The sequence below is a fragment of the Phocoena sinus genome, chromosome 3 (assembly GCF_008692025.1).
Source record: "Phocoena sinus isolate mPhoSin1 chromosome 3, mPhoSin1.pri, whole genome shotgun sequence".
Taxonomy (NCBI): domain Eukaryota; kingdom Metazoa; phylum Chordata; class Mammalia; order Artiodactyla; family Phocoenidae; genus Phocoena; species Phocoena sinus.
Genome location: NC_045765.1, coordinates 11,251,428 through 11,268,511, shown reverse-complemented (window position 1 = coordinate 11,268,511; position 17,084 = coordinate 11,251,428). Strand labels below are relative to the sequence as shown.

At 58.4% G+C, this 17,084-nt stretch overlaps 2 protein-coding genes across 5 annotated transcripts; one reads left to right on the top strand and one right to left on the bottom strand.

Moving 5' to 3' along the window:
- Positions 1-176: 176 nt before the first annotated feature.
- On the top strand, positions 177-7,319 carry DDX49 (DEAD-box helicase 49). Its single transcript, XM_032625783.1, has 13 exons — positions 177-398; positions 1,269-1,392; positions 2,011-2,096; positions 2,185-2,306; positions 2,648-2,835; positions 2,979-3,119; positions 3,859-3,934; positions 4,239-4,315; positions 4,492-4,589; positions 5,679-5,753; positions 6,390-6,478; positions 6,576-6,647; positions 6,739-7,319. The coding sequence occupies exons 1-13, from the start codon at positions 284-286 to the stop codon at positions 6,925-6,927; spliced, it is 1,452 nt and encodes a 483-aa protein (XP_032481674.1). The 5' UTR covers positions 177-283; the 3' UTR covers positions 6,928-7,319.
- Positions 7,320-7,868: 549 nt separating this feature from the next.
- Positions 7,869-15,201, bottom strand: HOMER3 (homer scaffold protein 3). Of its 4 annotated transcripts, XM_032625789.1 has the most exons (11): positions 14,334-14,443; positions 13,890-13,927; positions 13,338-13,419; positions 13,094-13,250; positions 12,710-12,841; positions 11,598-11,705; positions 10,492-10,613; positions 9,821-9,977; positions 9,377-9,490; positions 9,181-9,267; positions 7,869-8,336 (listed from the first exon to the last, which is right to left on the bottom strand). In XM_032625789.1, exons 3-11 carry the CDS (start codon positions 13,349-13,351, stop codon positions 8,145-8,147), a joined length of 1,083 nt encoding a protein of 360 aa, XP_032481680.1. In that variant the 5' UTR covers positions 13,352-13,419; positions 13,890-13,927; positions 14,334-14,443; the 3' UTR covers positions 7,869-8,144. The 4 variants fall into 4 exon arrangements, with proteins under 4 accessions (XP_032481680.1, XP_032481678.1, XP_032481679.1 ...); XM_032625787.1 differs by lacking the exons at positions 13,890-13,927; positions 14,334-14,443 and adding an exon at positions 15,018-15,201; XM_032625788.1 differs by lacking the exon at positions 13,890-13,927 and having other exon boundaries at positions 14,334-14,460.
- Between the last annotated feature and the right edge of the window lie 1,883 nt (positions 15,202-17,084).

Below are 17,084 nucleotides of genomic sequence, written 5' to 3'. Positions count from 1 at the left end.
GAGTCACCACGGGGCACGCCGGGAAATGTAGTTTACTCGTTCATCCCTAGAGATGAGCCAATGGGAGACTCAAACGGGAGTCAAAGGGGCGGGAGACGCAAGTGCGTCTCGCAGGCATCTGTAATTCGATTCGATCCTGAGAGCCAACGGGATTCGGGGAAGAGTGGCAGAGGGTGGGACCAGGCAGGAGGCAGATCCAATAAACTGGAACGCTTTCCTGACGTCATCAACACGCACCGGAAGTACGGCTCACACTGGTGCTTACACTGGGCTGGCGGCGAGGATGGCTGGCTTTGCGGAGCTTGGGCTGTCATCCTGGCTCGTGGAACAATGTCGGCAGCTGGGTTTGAAGCAGCCCACGCCCGTGCAGCTCGGCTGCATTCCCGCCATCCTGGAAGGTGAGTATGGCTAGGCCTCTTCTCCAGGAGGCGTCCCCGCTCCTGTCACCTCACTGCCTTCTCGCAGCTTTTGCCCACGCCGGCCCCGTGAGGCGAAGGGCAGTCTTGGCCCTTACGGGCGATCCTGGGTTCCGGAGGCAGACTAGGCAGCGTCGGCGTTTAGGGTGTACGGCTGGCTCGCTGTGTGCCCGCACCCAAGTGATGTAATCTCTGAAACTTTTATAGCCTCAGAGCACTGGGAGGGTTTGATGTAAAACTAATAGTCTTGGGAAAATTCGGTAGAGCTTGGATTACTACCTCCATTTTACAAATGGAAACTGAGGTTGTCAAGATTACTGGTAAATCCACGGCTCTGGTCCCTAGACTGCTCTTCTCCCCACTCCTCTGGTCCAACCCAGTTTTGCCATTAAATGGACGCCTTCAGGAAGCCTAGGATGTGACAGATTGAGGCATTAAATAAACAAGGATGAAGGAGTCAGTAGGGAGCGTAGGATGCAGATTGCGGGGAGGACATTCTGGGTTTCCCAAGCCCTGATACCCCGGAAGGAGTCAAAACGAAGTCGTGGTTAGTAGCAGGTATCTCAGGTCAGATGGATGTGGGTTCCAGTCCAGCCTGATACTCACTGTCTGTGTATCCTGGGAAAATCTTTGACACTTTGTTTCCCCTTATGTTAAATGGGGATTATAATGGCTTCGCCCTTCTAAATTGTGTCAGTTGCTCTAAATGGAAAGTTGTCAGAATGCCTGGAACGGGAAGGGCACAGGCCAGTACTGAGCATACAGTAATTGCTCATTAAATGTTAGCTACTGTAAACTGTGCCCGATACAACACCTGTCTACACCTGTGACACTGCTTTGCCCTCTGCCCAGGTCGGGACTGCCTGGGCTGTGCCAAGACAGGCAGTGGCAAGACAGCAGCGTTTGTCCTGCCCATCTTGCAGAAGCTGTCTGAGGATCCCTATGGCATCTTCTGCCTCGTCCTAACACCCACCAGGTGAGCGCCCCAAAGGCCTCGTGGGTGAGTTAACCAGCTGTGTTCTCTTGGGCAAGCGCCTTTACCTCTCTGAGCGCACTTTCCATGTGTGCAAGGTGGGGACAGAAATTATGCCCACCTCTTAGAGGTGCTGAAGAATTAACAAGACAGTGTGTGAAAAGTTCTGAGCACAGGGCTTGACTCAAGGGCACGCAGGAAGGCCGGGAAGTAGGGACACAGGCGGAGAAAAGGCCTGGGCGGAGCTGGGGCTGGGGGCAGAGAGGAGAGGACTTGGACACTGACCAGCCCTGGGGGAGGGGGGACTGACACTTGGGTCTCAGGCTTTGATGACTGTGGTGTTGAGGCCATTGCTGAGGACGTGGGAAGAAGAAAGGCCAGTGTGGGTAGGACTGGCAGGGAACAAGCCATGGGCTGTTTGGGGATCCAGCCTAGTGAGAGGGTAGGGGCCACAAGGGGCCTCCAACACTCAGTATCAGAACCTTTGTCCAAAGGGGACTGGGAGCCTCGGAGGGTGTGTGAACAGGAGAGGTCCAGGCAGGAGGCCGTAGGGTGGAGATGGGAATGAGAGGCAAGCACAAAACCGCTATCTGACCCAGGCTGGCCCCTTCATGCCCACAGGGAGCTGGCCTACCAGATCGCAGAGCAGTTCCGGGTCCTGGGGAAGCCTCTGGGCTTGAAAGACTGCATCGTTGTCGGCGGCATGGGTATGGGGGGCCCAGGGAGGCTCTGGGCATGGACCCTCTGCAGCCTCAGACCATCCACCCAGCCCCACCTCTCGCCCTCCACCCACAGACATGGTGGCCCAGGCCTTGGAGCTCTCCCGGAAACCACATGTGGTCATCGCCACACCAGGGCGCCTGGCTGACCACCTCCGCAGCTCCAATACCTTCAGCATAAAGAAGATTCGCTTCCTGGTAAGTCAGCCTGGGGCCCTGATACATCCATGTGGGAAATGTGTGTCCCACAGGCCATCCAGTACCACGTTGGGAGTGGTGATAAGAACAGCTCAGGAACCAACAAAAGGGGGCCTGTATTAGTAAAGATAGTTGGGGGCTGGGCCTCTCTGAGGAGGTGACATTGGAGCTGAGATGGGTGAGGGAGAAGGCCTCCAAGACCTAGAGGGAGAGTGCTCTAGGGCCCACATCTTAGACCAGGAAGGAGGCACATGGGGAAGGTGGATCGAGCCCAGGCATGTAGTCAGGACTTGGACAGCATCCTCACCCCAGATCCCTACCTCCTGCTGCCGGCACTACAGGTGATGGATGAGGCGGACCGGCTGTTGGAGCAGGGCTGCACTGACTTCACCGTGGACTTGGAGGCCATCCTGGCGGCTGTGCCGGCCCGCAGGCAGACGCTGCTCTTCAGTGCCACGCTGACCGACACGCTGAGGGAGCTGCAGGGCCTGGCCACCAACCAGCCCTTCTTCTGGGAGGCTCAGGCCCCGTGAGTCCATAGCCACGCTCCTGGGGGAGCAGGGCAGGCGGGAGTCCAAGTGGGGGTCACACGCAACAGAGGTTACTACCCATGGGCAGGGTGGGCTATTGGCCTCATTCAACAGAAGGGGAAACAGGCCCGCCTGTCCCCAGTGTGCGTACAGTAGAACAGCTGGACCAGCGCTACCTGCTAGTGCCTGAGAAGGTCAAGGATGCCTACCTGGTCCACCTGATCCAGAACTTCCAAGACGAGCACGAGGACTGGTCCATCATCATCTTCACCAACACATGCAAGTGAGTGTGGGCAGGCCAGCCTCTCCCGTCCCCGGGCGCCCCTCCCATAGCCCCTCACGGAGGCCTGAGAGGTGGCCCAAGGCTGGAGGTATGAGGCATACAGGTGGTCTTGGCACTCCGGGGCTTCTGCTCAGACCAGCAGTTTCAGAGGCTGCACTCAAGGGGGCTCAGAGAGGTCAAGCAGTTTGCCAAGGTCACCCCTCCTGAAGGCAGAGCCAGGATTTGGGGTTTCAGACCTGCCTTTAACCGGAAGGGCTCAGGGCCTCAGGCTCTCTCCAGGAGACCCCTGCAGCAGCTGAGAAGGCCCTGGAGCAGCCTATTCGCTGTGGTCTCAGGATATCAATGAGGCCCAGCACATCAGCACCAACACCTGGGGCTGTCCTCTCCGCAGACCCAGGGATTTCAGAATCCTTTGAGGTGTTTAGGGAGAGCGTCAAGGAGCTGTAGAGTAGCCTAGCCTGAGCCAGCGTAGAAGGGCAGTCCACAGCACGTGGAGGAGACCTCCTGACTGCTGCCCCCCAAGAATTTCTTGGCCACCAGAAGAGAAAAGTCTGGGTGTAGGACCCACTCTTGTTGGCCTCGGGCAGGGGAGGGGTCAGTGGGCAGGACACTGCACCCCGGCTTCTCCTTCCCCAGCTGTGCAGGGACACCTCCTTGGGGACTCGGGGGGTGGGAGGGCCAGGAGCGCCTTTCGAGGACCCTGGCGCTAGATGGGCTGACAGCACATCCTTCCTGCCAGGACCTGTCAGGTTCTGTGCATGATGCTACGCAAATTCAACTTCCCCACCGTGGCTCTGCATTCCATGATGAAACAGGTGAGGCACTGGGCGGCCCCACAGATCCCCTCACTCGCCAGCCTTGCCCTGGGGACTTCTCCCAGCCTCAGGGCTTTTGCCCAGGTCCTTTCCTGTGCCTGGAACACTCTTCCTGCCACCTGTCTGCCCCAGTCCGGCCTCCTCAAGGTCATCTCCCTCACTGGACTGTGAGCCACTTGAGGGCGGAGACTGTCCTGGCCTCTGCCCTGTCCCCAGGCCTCACACAGTAAGCGCTCAAACGTTTGTTGAGATGCTACCTCACACCCCGCCCCCCACCCCCAATTCTCTCCCCAATCCGGCACAGAAAGAACGCTTTGCTGCCCTGTCCAAGTTCAAGTCCAGCATCTACCGGATCCTGATCGCGACAGATGTTGCCTCCCGGTGAGCAGCTCCAGGGTACTCCCTTCCCCATGACGCCCCCCACGAAAGGGCCAGAGGGAGGGACTGACTTCAGGCGTGGGTCAGGCAGCCTCAGCTTCACTGCTGAGTGACCTTGGGTGAGTCCCAACCTCAGTTTCCCCACGTGGACAGAGGTGCTGACCGACCTCTCTCTCCAGGGGCCTGGACATTCCCACGGTACAGGTGGTCATCAACCACAACACCCCCGGGCTCCCGAAGATCTATATCCACCGAGTCGGCCGGACAGCCCGTGCAGGTGAGCAGACAGGGCGGGAAAGCCTTTGGCACCCGCCCTTCCTGCCTGCCCACACCACAAGGAGCCAGAGTCACAAGCTGGTGGGACACAGGAGGGCTACAGGCCACAGGTGAAAGACACTAGAGGAAGCACTTGCAAGTTGGGGGAATCAGCCTTTCAAAACCGTAGGTGGGGATGCTCTGTCTTCTCACCCCCAGCAGCACTAACAGTGACACGTGCTGTCCCCTGGGGACACAGCACACACTGGCCCCATCCCCACCACTCCCTGTTGCCTCACCCCAGGCCCCTTTACCCGTCAGGGCTGCCAATCCATGCCCAGCAGCAAATAGGTGTACGAGTCCTGGTGGGTATGACGCTGCCCTGTGGGATTTGGCGTCCAAGTTCAACCCCTCACTGTGACTCTGGCTAGGAGCCAAGGAGGCATCCTTGTGTCTGCTCCCCAGCCCCACCCAGGAAGGGCACGGAGTCCAGGAGATTTTCTCACACCTGGAGTGGGCAGAGATATGGTTTCTGGGGCCAGACTGGGCCTGGCCCTTCTCTCCTGCCCTGTGGCCTCAGGAAGGTCACATCAGCTCTCTGGGCCCCCACTGCCTAATCCAACAATGGGTAATAAGAAGGTGACACCTGTTTGGGGCTGCTCCGAGGGCCATGGGCCTGGCCAGCTGCCAGTGCTGTTCCAGCACTAGTCACTGTCACAGGAACGGGGAATGGAGAAAGTGGTGTGCAGAGATCTGAGCTGAAGCCTGTCTGGGCTTATTACTGACAGAACTTGGCCTGGGCTCCCTGGCGGCCACACCGAAATGGGAAATCAGCCACATCACCTGTATAAGGCCAAGCTGGCAGGAGAGCTGCCTCTCCCTGGAGTCCTGCAGCTCCCCTGGGGCAGAACTACCTACTACGCAGAGGTCAGGCAGGGGGTTGAGCCCTGACGCCCTGAGCGTCGTTCATTTCCACTCCCTCACTCACCCACCGAGCTCCTGTTCTGTTCCCCTTGATTGAGAGGAGCCCTGAGCCGCCTGCTGGTCAGGACCTGCTTCTGTCGGCCCTTTGTCTTGGCCTCCAGCACACAGCCTGGGTGTGTCCCCACAGGGCGGCAGGGACAGGCCATCACGCTGGTGACACAGTATGACATCCACCTGGTACACGCCATCGAGGAGCAGATCAGTGAGTGGAGGGGCAGGGGAGGGGAGGCGGGTGCTTCTGGGTGAGATGCCACTCAACCCTATCAGACACCCGCTAGCCTGCTCACATGAGCAGGCTTAAACTGCGCTTTCCTTCTTATGCAACCCTCAAAGAAGTTTCTTTTGCCCAGTTGTTGAAACAAGCTCTGCAGTGGCCTTCAGCAGCTGAAAGCCACATCTGGTGGGAAGGGACTTTGGTGGTTTCTCAGACCAGAGTGTGTGGGTGGTCCCTGTGGATAAGTCAGAAGCCCCAGGGCTCGGGCCTGGGCATGTTTGAAAAACCCCCTTGGGTGGCTTAATGGGTAGCCAAGACCGAGAACCTCTGGGGCACCTCCGGCCACTGCACAGACTGTCCTAAGATTCAGAAATGTCTTACTTTAAAGGACACTGTTTCCAGGAAAAAAAAAAAATCCGTAGTCAAATTCATAGTATTGCTAACAACAAAAAAAAGAGCAGTCTGTACCTTCTTTGGGTCTGAAATCTTAGATCTTGTCCACCTGATTCTTATCTGCTACGGCCCTGGATGGCCTTGCATGCCCTGCTACACAGGGAACTCACTACATAGTTGAAATCCCCTCCATGTCGTGCCTGCCCCCCTGTGACCCTGCTGTCCCCACAGAGAAGAAGCTGGAGGAGTTCTCGGTGGAGGAACCTGAGGTGCTAGAGATCCTCACACAGGTCAACGTGGTGCGGAGGGAGTGTGAGATTGTGAGTGTCGGGGAAGGGGCTGGTCCTCGGGGCCCAGGGTGCTTCCTGCAAGATGGTGACCCCCAAGGCGGCCTCTCCCTCCCCCACCCCCCTGCAGAAACTGGAGGCAGCCAACTTTGATGAAAAGAAAGAGATTAATAAGCGGAAGCAGATGATCCTGGAGGGGAAGGTGAGGGCTGAGCTGGTGGTGGAGTGGGCATGGGGCACAAGCTTCCCCACGGATGATCAGCTTAGCCACCTTCCGGTCCTCCCCATGCCAGGATCCCGACCTGGAGGCCAAGCGCAAGGCCGAGCTGGCCAAAATCAAGCAGAAGAACCGGCGCTTCAAGGAGAAAGTAGAGCAGGCACTGCAGCGGCAGAAGGCCAGCGGGGCTGGCCGCAGGGGGTGTCCATCCAGGGCCCAGCCTGAGGCCTGCTTGTCCCCAGCACCCGCTCAGGGCCCGGCCTGAGTTCCACACGGCCCCCGTCTGCCCAGCCTGGGACGCCTTCATCCAGCTGAAGGTTGGAGGGTCCTCCCCTCAGGATAATCTCTCCTCCTAGTCTGCCCAGTCCCCCTCAGTGGAGCCCACGGACACCCACGTGCAGTGCGCAGCCCTCCACCCCACCCTGCAGCCCCTGGTGGCCCCTCCTCAGAACCTTGGCCAAGAGGCAGGCTGCAGAGGAGGAAAGAAAGCTATGAGGTTGGGCCCAAGTCCACGTACAGTGACCCCAGCCCAGGGTCACCCTGGGGGTGCCGTGGGGCCCCAGAGCGAAGGTGTGTCGCTTGCAGGAGATGCTCAATAAATGAGTCTTTTGACTTCCCCAGTCTGACTCTCAGGGAGCAGGGGCAGAGGGGGGAGGGTATGACTGCCTATACTTCTCAAGTCTCCCAGAACACCACTTACCACCCCCCCCACCCCCCAGGTCTCCTTTCCTGTGGGGCCAGGCCCAAAGCTTTGAACTGCAGTGCTGACCATTCCAGCCGAGTGACCTTGGGTTGGTGAAGCCCCCTTATATGGGCCTTGGTTTCTTCATCTGGAAAATGGGCATAGCAACTGCTCTTCTCTGCAAATGCAGATGTTTTGGTGAGATTCCTCCCATGCCCAGTGAACACAGCCATGGGCTAGGACCTTCCCCTCCTGCCCACCTGCTTGTATTTGGGGTTTGTGGCCAGAGTGAAGTGGTGGGAGGAGTCCTTAACCAGGGTCCACCTTAGTCCAAACTGGTCCAGACAACATGGGCAGAGCCCAAGAAGATGGGGCAGCAGAGCCATGTGGCCTGGGCACGCCCCTGAGGCTTTCTGAGCCTCCCTCTCATCTCTGAGTGGCTTACCAAACCCTACACAGACCGAGGGCAGCGGGTCCAGTGACGGCGACCAGGTACCTGGCTACTCACACACCACACACACAGCCACGCTTAGAAATGTAATTTGGGCACCAGCACATGCCCTGGGGAGTCTAGAAATTCTACACGATGAAGAGCTCAAAAACAGCCCGTGAGCTGTGAACAGCCAGGGCCGGCTGGAGTACTGTGGACAGGCCCTCCCCAGGCTGAGTCGGGCCCCAGTCCCTGCCGGGGGAATGGCCCACTGTGCCGCCTGCGGCCTGGCCCGTGCCCCAGGCGGGAATCGTTCATGTAAAACTAGCTCCCGCAGGCCCCTGCTCCCACGTAGACCCAGAGGCCGGACTCAGGGCGTGCCCTCGGCCAGGCGGGCCAGGCCCTCCCGCAGCTCGCTCAGCTCAAACAGCCTGACGTCCAGCAGCTGCGCGGCCCGGCCCACCTCGGCCCGTGCCCGCTCCCGCTCTACCCGTGCCTCCTCCAGGCTGCGCTCCGTTGCCCGCAGCTGGTGCTCCAGCTCCGCGTTTCGGGTCTCCAGTTCCTGCAGGGAGAGGGCAAGCAGGGTTGGGGGCCCCAGCAAGTCTCAAGGGTCCAGCATCTGAATGCTATCCCCACAGCCTCCACTCTGGGCCAAGCCCTCTCTGTCTCCTGGCCTCCTCCCTGCCACCTCTACCCAAGACACTCCCCGGTCCCCTGATTGGAACATCACTGAAATGACCACATTCCTCTTCTGCTCAAGACCCTCGTCACCCATCATGCTGGGAATGAAATCCATACCCCTCCTCGCTCATTCCAACCCAGGCTTGCTGGCTTCCTTGTGGCTCCTTGAACATACTTTCTCCCCACCTCAGGGCCTTTGCATATGCTGTGCACTCTGCCCAGGAAACAACAGGGAGCATTCCCCCAACCTCTCTCTCTTTGGGGGCACCAGCTCCTTTAACTTCTCCCTCCTGCTGGACTCACAGGACGTGCTTGAAGGTTTCTCAGATAAAGTCTACAGTGAGGGCCAGGCCAGCACACCTGGCTACAAATGCAAGCTCCTGACCTCAGGCTGGGAAAGTGTGAGGATTTGATGGGGTCAAGAATGAAGATTCAACAGAGACTCAAAAACTGCTTGTTGACTGAACGGAAGGAGATGAAACATTGCACTAATAACCATGTTTTATAAACCACCCACTGATTCAGTCCTTCCATGCACCGGGCCATCCAAATCCTTCACAACCTTAGATGTCTTCCTACTCCATTTATAGGTGAAGAAACTGAAACTCAGGGAGGCACATAGCTGCCCAGAACCCACCAGGTAGGGAAGATGCCAGGTCTGTCCTATATCACAGGCTGGCTGCCCTGGGTGGTCACCCCACCCGCCTCACAGCAACCGCACACACCTGCACCTTCTGCTGTGTCTCCTCACGCTCGGCGCTGTCTGGGGCCTCACGGGGACCACCAGTCTGGCTCTTCAGCGTCTGGATCTCCTAATGGAGAAGTTCCCAGAATCCATTCTGAGAGTCCTGGCTCCCCCATGGGAGATCAGGGAAGGCAGGGCCCAAGGAAACACAAACGCATACAGACACACTCACACACCTGGTCCTTAGTTTGCACTAGTGCCTCCAGCTGCTCCAGCGACTGGCCCGGTCCCTCCTTCTCACTGACTGCAGGTGGCTCGGCGGTGGCAGCCTGGGCCTCCAGCTCAGCCACCTGTGCAGACAGGAAGGTCAGCCCCTGACGCCCCAGCCAGTACTCTCCTGATCCCTGGGGAATATGCCTGACCAGCCAAGCCCATGACTGGGCACTAACCCCTTCTGGTTGGGGCCACCACCCCGCCTCTGGCAGGTAGGTCTTTAGGGTCTGACAACCCTCTGAGGCTGACATTATTTCAGACCCATACTACAGAACAAGAAACTAAGGCTCAGGGAAGTGATTTGCCAAGATCACACAGCCAGCCAGGGAACCCGGGACAGATAGGAGGCCGGGGCTTCACAATCGTCCGGGCCACTTGGGGTCTCTGGGAGGGAGGGGCTTCCTCACCCGCTGTCGCAGCCTCTCGGCCTCTGCGCGCTGGGCCTCCAGCTGCTGCCTCCACTGGGCGGCGGCGGCGTTGGCCTCTCGCAGGGCGCCCGCCAACTTGTTGTTACTGTCCTGAAGCGCGAAGAACTCGGCCTCCCACTGCACCTCGCCCACCGAGCTGCGGGGACGCTGGAGTCGGCAGAGGGCAGGGCGGGGCCTCACTAGGCCTGAGGCAGGGTGAGGGAGGTGCTGGGCTGGGGGCGGGGTTATGGTTGGGGCCAAGGTACCTCGGGACTAGGGGGTGGGGACGTCCCGGGGAGGCGGAGTCTTGTCGGGGGTGGGGTCAAAGTAGGCGCTTTGGTGTCAGTTCAGTGAGACACAGTCGGAAGGCCAAGCAGGATCAGCCCAGGGGATGTGGACAGAACAAAGTGGGTGGGGAGGCACCCGTGGGTTTAGAATTAGCCGGGGGAGATGTGGACAGGCCAGGGTTAGCCCCGAGTAATGGATGAGGCAGGAGCGGGGTCGGCTCTGGAAGGGGCATAATCTGGGTGTCTCCTCTCCTACCACAGGCCTTGGGTCCAGTGTCAGATCCCGCCGCTTGAACAAGCCCCTACAGTTTCTGAGAACTTCCTCTCCCCTCTTCCCCAGCCCTTCGTCCTGCCACGCCCCTGTGCCCCGCCCTACCCCCTCACCCCTCGGACAGCATCTTTCTGAGCCGCTCGCGCTCAGCGGGGCCGGGAGCGTCCGCGCTCTGGCTGCGGAATAGCTTCTCGTCGCCGGGGCCGTTGGAGCTGACGAGGGGGCTCGGGGGCACCTAAGAGCATGGGCAGAAGTGAGGGCACAGTGAGGCATGATGCTACGTGGGTCGTGACTGAGGGCAGGAGGTCCTTCCCAGCACTGGGATCTGACTGCTCCTTTCCCCTCCTCACCCACCACCAATGGCTCCCGATGGCCCCTTTCTGGGCCCTGCCCCCCACCTTGCCTGCTGGGCTCTCACCAACCCCCAGGAGCAAACCTGATGCAGGCTAGCCTAAACCCCGGGAGATACTCATAATCTGCAAAGCGGGGAGCAATCTGAAACCTCCATGCTGTTCCCTCAGAGCAATGACCTTCCCTGGGGCCAAATTTCAACATCCATTTAAAATTCCTACAGGAAACACACTCCATCAGGCTAAATTCATTATGAATCCACCTGCTGCCTGGACCAACCTACTTTTTCATCTCCTTAATCCCTGTGCCCAGCCCTGGGCCTGGCACACAGTATGTGGTCAATAAATGTGCTGAGGGACTTCCCTGGTGGTCCAGCGGGTGGGACTCCGTGCTCCCAATGCAGGGGGCCCGCGTTTGATCCCTGGTCAGGGAATAGATCCTGCATGCGTGCCACAACTAAGAGTCTGCATGCCGCAACAAAGATCCCACGAGCTGCAACTAAGACCCGGTGCCGCCAAAATACATAAGTAAAATAAATAATAAATATTTAAACTAAATAAGTAAATGATACGAATAAGTTAGTGGGGGAAAACACCCAGGGACAGTTTTTTACTCTGCCGCTCTACTTAGCCATTTCAACTCCCACATTTCAACTCTGCCCTGTGAGCTGGTTTTCTGGCCTTCCTTGATCTAACATTTGGACAGCCTATGACACGCTCCCATGGCACCCACAGCCCTCTTCCATGGTCCTTGCCATGGATCTAGTTTTACATCATCTGTGAGCATTTGGTCCTGGGAACCGGCACAGCACCTAGACCCCCCCAATATCAGTTGAGCTCCTGGCACGCATGGGACAGGGAGTGCTGACCTGGTGGGCAGTGAGCCCCAGGGCTGGACTGGTGAGCTCTCCCCCATCCTGAGATTTCTCCCGTGCCAGCCTCGCTGCTTCCTTCACTTCCTGGAACTTCTCAGCAAACTGAGGAATGGGGGGTAGGAACAGACAGTCAACAAACCCCCAGCCCCCTCTCCCAGGGTCCCACCACATTAGCTCCACCCAGTAGCACCTCTGTCGCTTTGGAAGGAACTTTAGAATTGAGTGCATCCCCTCCTCTCATGAACTGGAAGAGTGGGAAGTAGGCTTGGAAAACGATGCCCAATGAGCAGAGTGGGTTATCAGGATGGCGGGGGGGGGGGGCCGGGGAATGTTCATGGAGGTGTATCACATTGAGCCACCTTGAGAAAGGGGCCCCCTTTCCCTCTCAGTCAGGCTTATTTCAGCAAGGAGAGCCTCAGGTGGGTGCTAATCTGTCTTTCATTTCCAGCTAGGGTAAGATACACTTTTTTTTTTTTCATTTTAAAATAAATTTCCTCAGCTTGAAAGTAATTTTTTAAAGAAACATATTTACAGACAGACAGCCACTTGATTTGTGCAAAGGGGCCAGTGCAATTCATTGGGGGTTGGGGGGGGTAGATGTTTTTTTCAAAAAATGGCCCAAGAGCAACTGAATACTCATGTGGGAAAAAAACACTCCTACTTTAAACCTCCGGTAGAAATTAATTCAATGATCTAAATTTGAAAGGAAAACTAATGCTTCTAGAAGAAAAGCATCACGAACTCAATAGGATTCAGAGAGCACGAACCATACAGGGAAACAATGGATAGGACAATACTGAACTCTAGAAACAGCAGAGGGTGGAGGAAGGCGATAAAGAAGGTAATGCCAGCGGTGCGGGGAAGCACCCAGCCCATCCTAGGCACCCAGAGAGGGGCAGGGTGTGTCCGAAATCAGAGCAGGTGGCCAACAGAGCTGGAATGTGAACCAGAAAATTGGGAAGGAGCTACTGGCTTGTCCAATTCTGTAGGCCCATTCTGCAGCTGGGAAGATGGAGGCCCAGCATCTGTCCAGGGTCCCCCAGTGCACCCAAGAGAAGACCCAGCCCCAGCCCCATTCCTCCCATCATGTATCCCTGCAGGCCCACCTGAGTCAGATGTTGCTCAGAAGCAAAGCCAAGGCCATAGACGGTGTTGGCGCGACTGTCTGCCCACTGCCCGAACTTCTGGGACGTTTTGGTAAATGTCATGTTGGGGGTGACAGTGCTGTTGATGATGGCCTGGGGAAGGCGGTGGGGAGAAAAGTTCCCGGGTGATGGGACTGGTAATAATGAATGTGAAACCCCCAGGGATATAGCTTTGTATTAGCACCTCAGAAGTCCTTGGTCTGAGCCATTTCAGGAGGAAGACTGAGACCCAGAAAGACTCAGGGTACTCCCCCGGCCCCCAAGGCACACAGCAAGGAAGCGACTGAACCGGGCTTGTCCCTAGGATCCTTGGCACCTGCCACCCCACCCAAGCCCCACCAGGACCTTGGCACCCCCAAGGCTGATGATTCGGTAGACGTTGCGGGTGGCATCGTAAAAGTAGGAGACAGTGAGTGCGTGTTTGCCCGCAGGGATCCAGTTCCGCTTGGTGGCCGGGTCGATCTGGAACACGTGCGCCCGTGTGCTGAAGATGGGCTGCTCCCTGCATGGGGAGAGGGTGTTCAGCGGGGGCCAGGAACCGGCCCCCCAGCGGACTCAAGGCCAAGCTTTGGTAGAAGCAGGGGCTCACCTGGCTGTGGACATTGGTCAGGCTTGTCTGGGTGGGCTCCAAGGGACAGCCAGGGGGATGGTAGGAACAGCTGGCTTGGCCTCTGGGGGGACAGAAGGTTTGTGAGTGTCTCCCCAGACCAAGCTGTGGGAGGCCAAGCATGTCCAGCCCCAGGACCCACTTCCAAGTACACCATTCATAGAACTTCAATCCAAAAGTGAGGGAATCACTCAGCAAAAAGACCCCAACTCTCTCCATTGGGAGGAAACTCTTGCAACACCCTGGGCAGGAGACGGCCTCTGATAGGAGCCAGGTGGCATCTAACAGCCCAGCATATACCTCACATCTTCCTGGTTACTGGACCCCCAGTGAAGTCTTCTCAATCTCTGGGCTGGGTGGAGGAGGCCAAGGTGGCCAACTCCTGTTCAGTATTTCCTGACACTTTCGTCCATCACTTCTCAAAGCAGGGCCTCCATCAAAAAGTGGGGCATTGACAGGTGCCTACTGGGAGACCCGTCCCCCACTGGACCCACAAAGAGACCCCTCAGCTTCCACTGTAGGGCAGAGGCACACCTTGGAGTCAAAGTCCAAATCCCCAGGGAGCCTCCAGCCTAGTTAAAAAGACAAGATGTAGCTGAACAGGTCTACCATGGTGCCCACCCATCACCACTCAATCCCAGTGCCATGGGGCTGGGCGGGATCCAGGTCCACGAAAGACCTGGGGGAGGGGGGGAGGCAAACTAAGGGAAGGGAGGCCTGGACTCGGTAGCCTCCGTGGTTAGAGGGGGGAATGCCCCCCGACTCTGTCCTGGGCAGCTTCTGTCCCGGTCACAGGGTCTGAAACCGGAGCCCCTGGGTGGGGGAGGGGCAGAGACTTTGGCCGGGGTTGGGGGTGAGTCCTGGGTCGAGCCAGGGTTCCGGGGCGCAGGGATCCTAGAAACTCAGGCCCCTCCTGCCCGGACGTTCCTGCAGCGGATGTTCCTGCAGCGACTTGCGGCATTGGGAAAAGTTACTCACCAAAAGTCATGCGCCTCGGACGCTGCCGGCCGCGGGGCTCCAAAGGGGAGCCCGACTCCGCCCGGTGTCCGGGATCCACAATCGCGTGCGGGGGCGAAGCCCCACCCCAGGAGCCCCAGTCCAGGGGATCTGATATTCAGTCAGGATCGAGTTCCCAGGGTCAGGACCAGGGTGCCCTATGCGCGCCCCAACTTCGTGAAGTGCCGCCCCCGACCCTGGAACTTCCAGGATCCCTGCGACGCCCCGCCCCACTCCGGGTCCAGAACTTCGGGGACACGTTATCTACCTCCTGCAACCGCAGGTCCGGAGCTTAGGGGATCCTGCGCGCTGTTCCTGACTCCTGAACTTCGGGGACGCCCCTGCCACCCTGCCATCCCCGGGTCCTGAATTTCGGGGTTCCCTCGCGTCGCCCCTCCACCCCAGGTCCGAAACGTCGGAGACATCTTCACAGCCTCCTCCAATGACGGGTCCGGAACTTCGGGAACCGCTCGCACTGTCCCCTCCCCGACCCCGACTCCGGAACTTCGGGGTCCCCGCGCCCTCTCAAGCCCTGGAACTTCGGGGCTCCCCCAGCTGCCCCCAGCCTCCGTATCCGGAACTTCGGGACTCCCAGCGCCCTCTCCCCGGCCCTGGAACTTCGGGGCCCCCCGCGCTCCCAGCGCTGGCTCAGCTGGCCGGGCTCACCCTGCCGGCTCTGCACCCCGCAAGTGTCCGGGCGCTAGGCGGGTGCGGCCCCGCGGCGCCGAGTCCCCGCAGACGGGCGGCCCGCTCACTCGCTGGCTCCGGGGCCCGCGCCCTCCACGCCGCCCTCCGCGCCGCCCTCCGCACCGCCCGCGCCTTTGTCTGCGCCGTCGCCGCCGCCGCCCGCGCCGTCTCCGGTCCCATCGCGGCGAGTCCCGACGCGGCCGCCGCCCGCCCCGCCTCCCCGGGCAGCCGAGGCCGCACCGCAGCACCCCCTGCTGGCGGCAGGTGAGGGGAGAGGGAGAAGGAGGGGCGCGAGCAGGGAGGAAGCGGGGAGGATTGGGGAAGAGAGGTTAAGAAGGGGGCGGAAGCGGACAGGGAATAGGGCGGAGACAGAGATCCAGACCTAGAGACAGAGAGATGGAGGAGAGAGGCAGAGACACAGGAGAGAGACAGACAGATAGACCTGGGTGGACAGAGGAGAATGTGGCCTCATCCTCGCTTCAAGGGGGGCCCTGACCCTCGGGGCCTCTGCTGCTTTTGCCCGTGATGGGGAATCAGGTTCCTCTTCACCCGATGGGAGTCCAGGGGCAGGGCACGTCTGCTGCCTTGGTGGGCCCAGGTGCATGCACACAGTAGCTTCTCAATGGCTGTATCCAGAAAATGAAAGAGACCTCAGCAGAGAGGGGGCTGGTAGATGAGAGAGAGGCAAACAGTAGGCACTTAATGGGGCTTGATCCCAGGTCCCCTGCTCAGAATCCTTCCTGCCTGCTCTCCCACCTCACCCTGATCCGCAGGTTGGGACTTCTGTCAACCTCGGGGCTTCTGTGTCCCCTAAAACAACTGTAACAATGCCGATGAGGTTGGATTAGGATTATTGTTGCTATGTTATAGGGTCCCCAAATCCAGGTGGAGGGAATGTCAGTGTCCACTTGCCACCAAATGGGTGAATTGCCTGGAGGTCCACAGGCCCAGGTTTGCCACCTCTGGTCAGAGGGAGTCCACCCCCTTCCTACACTTGCTGGGAGAGGGTCCTTTTAGAGCCAAGCCAGGATCTCCTCTGACCCTGCCTGTGGAGCCCGCTTTTCAGTCCCGTATCTGCCCTTTCTCTGGAGACACACAGTGTCTCCAAAGTCACAGAGTGCCATTGGGTTCATGGGCAGAGGCACCGGGGCTCCTCAGAACCAAGCCCTGCACTTCCCTGAAGCTCTGACTCACATGCCAGGTTTTTGCTTTTCCTCTCCTCACCTCCTTTCCCTGTTCTTGTCTGTCTGTTTCCGCGAACAAGAATCGCACATCTGAGCTGGTAGCTTCCTTCAAATTACCTTTAGGTGAATCCCAGGTCATGTCATTTCCGGAGACTTACTCCCAGGCCAAGATCTGATTTTTCCTCCCTCCAGGCCTTTGCCCAAGCTGTTTCTTCTACCTAGAATGCCCTTCCCAAAGGCATATATTCTGTTTTGTCCTTCCAGGCTCAGCTCCACTGCCCCCTCGCCTCCTGGAAGCTTCTCTAACTATCCTGGGTTCGGAAGGGATATCACCCGCCCCTGTTCCACCACCCCATCCCTTTCTGTGGGATCCCTGATCTATGTTTATTTGTTCGATTGTGGCCAGAGCTGGCCCATCCTGGAGCCCAGGCTCACTCAGCATGAGAGGTAGTATCACTGCAGCTAGGAAAACAGAGCTGCAGACTCAGTTTCCCTAGTTGCCTTTAACTTCATACGGCATCTGCATAAGCAAAGGATTTGGCTTCGCTCTCAGGCGCGAAGCCACAAAACGCTTGATCACTGTAGGGAACAAAGAAAATACCGTCTGTTCTGTGCAAAGAATGACTTTTCCTTATTACCGAAAAAAAAAAAAAAGAAAATTTAAAAATTAAAATTAAAAAATCAGTAACTGGAAAGGTGCCAGCAGAGCCAAGGCTTCTGGAAGCTGCTCGGTGTGTGCTGACTGGCTGTAGAGCTGGGGCCATGTGGCTGTTCTGTGGGGGCGGCTGGGTGAGGAGCCTGGGCAGACTTTACCCCTTATGAGGGCAGGAGGCAACAGCATGAAGGAGAATGGGGTCCCCTC